The 6,000-nt window shown below is 49.9% G+C and overlaps 1 protein-coding gene across 1 annotated transcript; it reads left to right on the top strand.

Moving 5' to 3' along the window:
• Positions 1–728: 728 nt before the first annotated feature.
• FICD (FIC domain protein adenylyltransferase) lies at positions 729–5,365 on the top strand. The gene is made up of 3 exons (XM_067539491.1): positions 729–797; positions 1,212–1,520; positions 2,756–5,365. Exons 2-3 carry the CDS (start codon positions 1,223–1,225, stop codon positions 3,829–3,831), a joined length of 1,374 nt encoding a protein of 457 aa, XP_067395592.1. The 5' UTR covers positions 729–797; positions 1,212–1,222; the 3' UTR covers positions 3,832–5,365.
• Positions 5,366–6,000: the final 635 nt, after the last annotated feature.

The following is a 6,000-nucleotide window of genomic DNA, read 5'->3' as shown; positions in this document are numbered from 1 at the left end:
ATTCCCTTCACTGTTGAAAACGTACACCCTATTTCTACGCGGACTGTCTGGCTTCAATTTGCAGCCCTGGGTGCATGTTACATCTTCCTGTGCTAGACTGGGGAGCCCTTTACATCTGTTCCCTGTGTAAGCCCTTCTCCACGGTAACCGAGTCACCCCCGGCCTTTAGCCCAGCCACAGAGCAGGTGAGAAGAGGCCTGGGATGGTCAGGACAGAGGGCACCATCCCTGCACTGGTCCAAGTGGCCCCACCCTGCAGTACAAAGGGCCAAGCGGCCCCCATTGGCCCCCAGCAGCAGGGCCATGGAGAGCTTCCTTTGATGCCCCCAGCTCCTGGAGCCGTGGGATTAGGGCCCAGCCTGGGCTTCCACCTCCAGACAGGTCCCCAGCCCTAGTGCCTGGAGGGCCCAGGCACGCAGAGCCCCGGGGCCCAGGTTCTCTCTGCCCCCCCATCACCGCCCAGACCGCGCAGCAGTAGTAGAGCCGTATCAGCCCAGGGGCGTGGCCCGCCCACGCCCTTCCTTTTAAAGTGGGAGACGCTCCCGCCCTCCATGGCCGCTCGGCCGTCCCATTGGCTGCCCGCTCCGAGACTGGCGTGAGAGCTCCCCCATCGCTGCTCTCCACGAGCCGCTCCGGCGCCGGAAGCGGGGGAGGCGGGCTGAGGGGGAGACGGATAGGCCAGGCGGCCAATGAGAGGGGGCGGAGGGCGGAGTAGCCAATGACGGTGGTGGGAGGGCCAGGCCGGAAGAGGGTAGCTGGCGGCCGGCTGCCGGCCGGGCGGAGGAGGAGGGTCGGCAGGTGAGTCCGCGAGGGGCTGAGCCGCGGGGGGTCCCGGAGGGGGAGGGGCTGAGCCCCGGGTCCACAGCTGGGAGGGGGGCGCCCAGGGGCTCCAGGCAGGCCGGGCCCAGGAGGGGGCGGGGGTCCCGGGCACTGTCCAGCTGCCCCCCCCCCGTGGGTGGTCGTGGGGCAGAGACACGGTCCCGGGGGCCCCTCCGCGGCGCGGCACAGACCCCGAGGCAGAGACGGGCCCTGCCCCCCCCCGGTAGCCGGCCCAAGCCTGGGATGGGCAACCACAACCTCGCTCGGGGCTAGCGCCTTGCCCCGCCGCTCGGGGCGGAGGCGGGCACCGAACCCGGCTCTCCGAGCCCCCGGCCGGGCTCTGGCTGCGGCCCGGTTCCCGGTTCCGGGCGCTCACGCGCGTTCTCTCCCCAGCGCCGGGCCGGATGAAGCCGCCGTCCATGGCGCTGGCGGCCGAGGCCGAGCTGAAGTGGCTGCGGCCGTGGCTCCGGCTGAGGTGGGCCGGCGTGCTGGCGGCGCTGCTGGGCTCGCTGCTGGTGCTGCTGCTGCCGCTGGCGGCGGTGGAGGAGCAGTGCCAGGCCGTGCTGAAGGGACTCTCCTTCCTGAAGAGCAAACTGGGAGCGGGCTACGTCGGGATCACCAGCTACACCGGGCAGACCACCGGCCTCAGCGTCACCTCGCGCGGACTGGAGCTGCTGGTGCTGAAGCGCAGAGCCTCCGCAGGTGAGAGACGGGCTGCGTGTGCCCGGGTGACTCGGGAGATGCTGGTGTTTTACCTGCCCGGGGTGACTTCGGTCCCTGTCACGGTGTGTCTGTGCTGGTGAAGTGTCGGTGCACCGATTTCTGAAGGCAGCATGTTGCACTGATGCAGAGCAGCCTGGAGTCTGCAGCACTTCGGAGATGGTATCATCTGTTGGGCTAAGGTTTTTTTTCCTTGGGTGTGCATCCTCTGCTGCTGTTGACGTCTTTGGGCAGAACTGGGCTGAGTGGTTTGAAAAAATATTCCGAGGGACCATTGCACCGCTAGCACTAACTGCTTGGCTGGTTCGGAGCCATTGTAATGCAACAGGAAGGTGTTAAATACTTTACTGGGACATGCTGCTTCATGCCAGTCCCACTGGGTATTTTGCATAATTGGCTACATGCATCATCTAAAGCACCAGCCCTTTCTGAAAACTGGACGCTAGGCAAAGGGGACCAGTCATCTGATTGTAATAACAAGCGAGACGCCTTCTCCAGCAGCAAGCTGTGCGGGCAGAGAAGGTCCTGATCTACAGACCTCTCTCTTTAGGCTAAGCTCAGGCGCACCCTTGGAAGGCTTTGCTGGTATAGCTGTAGCCGTGTATTATACTGACACAGCTCTCCTATGTGAATAGAGCTAATACCAGCAAGACTGTGTTTCTTCCAGTATAGCTTATTCCAGCCCACTCCACCCCGAGCGAAAGAAGCTATACCTGCAACAGTGCAGTTTTGCTAAGACAGTGGTTTTCAAACTTTTTTAGGCTGTGTACCCCTTTCCAAATAATGTAGTCTGCTGTGTACCCCCGTCTGATATACAGTCATAATATAACCATTAGATGGCCAAGCCTTACTAAATAAAGTGTGTTGTCTATCATTACAGGATTTTTCTCGCATACCCGGGACGAGAGCACGCATGCTCCTTGGGGTAAGCGTACCCCAGTTTGAAAACCACTGTGCTCGTATAACTGCATCTTCACTAGAGGCTTCGCTGGCACAGCTGCTTTGGTTACAAATCACACCCTGACCAACATAGGTGTGCCAGCAAAAGTTTATAGGGTAGGCCTGGACTGAGCTTCTAGTATTTGCAGCCCACAAAGTTTAGAACATAATTCTTTATAATATCACCCTGAGCATGATTGATTTCATTTTAATATGAACTAAATGAACACTTAGGGCTTTCTGTAGCAGTGTCTAAGAACTGTTGTTGTGCATTTCAGAAGTCAAATTAGAAGCCAAAGCAGCCTTGAATCAAGCCCTTGAAATGAAGCGGCAGGGGAAGCGTGAGAAAGCCCATAAACTCTTCATGTATGCCCTCAAGATGGATCCAGATTATGTGGATGCTCTGAATGAGTTTGGCATCTTTTCTGAAGAGGAGAAAGACATCATTCAAGCAGACTACTTGTACTCCAAAGCACTGACCATTTCTCCTTGTAATGAAAAAGCTCTGATCAATCGGGACCGAACTCTGCCCCTGGTTGAAGAGATAGACCAGAGATACTTTAGCATTATTGACAGCAAAGTTAAAAAAGTGATGTCAATCCCCAAAGGCAATTCAGCCCTGCGTCGAGTGATGGAAGAATCCTATTACCACCACATTTATCACACAGTTGCCATTGAAGGGAACACATTAACACTGTCTGAAATACGGCACATCATTGAGACCAGATATGCTGTTCCTGGGAAAAGTCTAGTGGAGCAGAATGAAGTTATCGGTATGCATGCTGCCATGAAATATGTAAATACCACACTGGTATCCAGAATAGGCACTGTAACCATCAGCGATGTTTTGGAGATACACAGGAGAGTGCTGGGCTATGTAGACCCAGTGGAAGCTGGGAGGTTTAGGACTACCCAGGTGTTTGTAGGACATCATATCCCACCCCATCCTCAAGATGTTGAAAAACAGATGCAGGAGTTTGTACAGTGGATCAACTCTGAAGATGCCATGAGCTTACATCCTGTGGAATTTGCTGCCTTAGCCCATTATAAACTGGTGTATATACACCCATTTGTAGATGGCAATGGGAGGACCTCACGCCTGCTAATGAATCTTATACTAATGCAGGCAGGCTATCCACCCATCACAATCCGTAAGGAGCAACGGGCAGAGTATTATCATGTCTTAGAAGCAGCCAATGAAGGAGATGTGAGACCTTTCATACGCTTCATTGCAAAATGTACTGAGACCACTTTAGATATGCTGCTTATTGCCACAACAGAATATTCAGTGGGTTTACCAGAGGCTGATGGCAGCACTACTAGATACAAGCAAACTATTCCAGTCAAAACGTGAATGTCATGGCAATTCAATGACAAAATGAATGTGTGGAGCTACTCAACATTCCTGTTGAAAAACAGCTCTACAAGAGGAGAAACAAAGTCACTTTCTTAGCATTTCATTATTTAAAGTTTAGTAAATTAATATACTTTTTTCATATCCATTATCCTTATGCCAAGCTAAACTGTGAAGTGTTAGTGTTGAATGTGCACTAGGTCCAGCTTGTCAGGGGAGGAGGAAAGGGAGAGAGACAACCGGGAGGCCAATTTGCAAGTGTGATCCAAAAAGCTGTAGTAAAACTAATTGAATGACTGTCTACAATTGTACGTGGGAGGGCTGCCTAAAGCCACCACCTTAACTGCCTTGATGCCAATTCTGTCTTCATTTGTATAGCACAGGGCAGGCAAGAGTACCCTTTCTAAAAGCCACAAGGTGGAGACTAATATTTTATTGTATTGCTACTGTTGCCTTATTTCACTTTCCAACAAAACCCTTCAGCCACTGTTGCAGCACTTTCTGTAGAAGCTCTTTAGCAGGATTGTTAGTTTACAGTTGTCCAAAGGCTCAAGATCTCCTTTCCTCCCTCACTCCACTGCTAATGTGCCATATTGCTCTTTGTAGCTAACCTAGTCTTGGTAACAGCTAAGAGAAGGACATTTTTTTACTTTGTACATGCAGCCATTCTATGCAGAGTTAGTATCAGCTCCCTCTATTTGGGTGAGTTTTATGCAGCAACTGGGAAAAACTTTTTTTTAAAAGTGGGTTTAAGACCTCTGTCCAGAGGATTGGGGAGCAACTGATCAATCCCTCTGTCTAAGTTTAAGTCAAAGAGATTGCGAGTTGATTTCATAGTGTATAAGGACCCTATACTGCCTCCTGCAGCTTAGTACAGATAACAGCATACTTAACTCTGCAAGCAGCACTTGTCACCCAATAGAAAGCGCCTCTTGAAATGAACACTCCAGTTGTGTGTTTGAAAACAAGTATTTTCTGCAAAACCATGGAAGTAGGTGTTCCTATATGATAGCATGCAAGTTCCAGCCCCACCATTTCAGTAGAGGAGAAAGCACGTTTACATACTAGATATTCTACATTGTGTGCATTTTCATTTTAAAATAGTACAAAAGGCTACTAGTCCTAACTGAGGGCTTTAACAAATTCTAGATTGTCTTACTGCTGATGTGCTTGAGCTATAGATGACATCTCACCAGTAATGGAGAGGGCCCCTTTATGATGCTATAATTTTGCAAGTACACAGAAGCACATCACAAACGGTTTCCTGCACTTAGGCGTCAGTAAATTCTAGTACTAGAGTCCAATTACTGTTTGTGTAAATCCTTAGGTGGGCAATATCTAATGAAACAATGTCCATATACTGCCATGCTCTCATCCCTGCTCTTGATTGAGATAAGACATTTGAAGCCTATTATGACAGTAGCTCCTCCTACCTCTTGCCTGCTAGTTATGTGACAGTATGACAAAACACTGTAGCAAACTGGAAATATAACAGAGCCCAGCGCATCCCAGTTGGATTACCTACAGCAGCATCCTGAGTCAGAGAATGCAATAAGATCTTTACACCATTCAATAACTGATAGGTATCATAGAGCTAATCCATTTCTGAAGTCACAGTTGGCAACTTTTAATTGTTATGCTGCCCAATTGTTTACTATGCAGAGTAATTTCCCCCACCCTCTGACAAGTATCATTTCTCACTTAGGGGCCAGGCATGAATCCCATTTAATAGCAAGTTTCATAATAAAATCAGGAGGCCAATAAAGTATCAAGATGTGGTGTTGCCTGTTAGCATGTGCTGGTCCGTGTTCATGACATGTATCATGACAATGTACTAGACATCACTGATTGGGACAAATAGGACATTTTTAAAAGCGTGTTTATTTTTGTAATACAAGATGTGTATAAGGATTCTGCACTTTAGCTATTTGTGAAGTTATTTTAGTAACAGATTAATAAAATATTTTATGTAAAACTTTGTTTTGGGATATTGCTTAGCGCAGGTTTTTTAATACACAATTTTAATTTTACATAGTAGACCCTGGTTCCCCAGAATCTGTGTTCTAGACGTAATTACCAGTTATTGTTAACGTCTTTCACACTCAGGCAGATGTGGACTACTGTGCTTAGTTACAGCAAGACTTCCTGCCCAGTCCCTGGCTTTTTTTT

The sequence above is a fragment of the Emydura macquarii genome, unplaced genomic scaffold (assembly GCF_026122565.2).
Source record: "Emydura macquarii macquarii isolate MOO-44397 ecotype Brisbane River unplaced genomic scaffold, CSIRO-AGI_Emac_v2 contig_554, whole genome shotgun sequence".
In the NCBI taxonomy this organism is placed as follows: Eukaryota; Metazoa; Chordata; order Testudines; family Chelidae; genus Emydura; species Emydura macquarii.
Note: the sequence above shows the minus strand (reverse complement) of the source record. Positions and strands in the feature narration are given on the sequence as shown.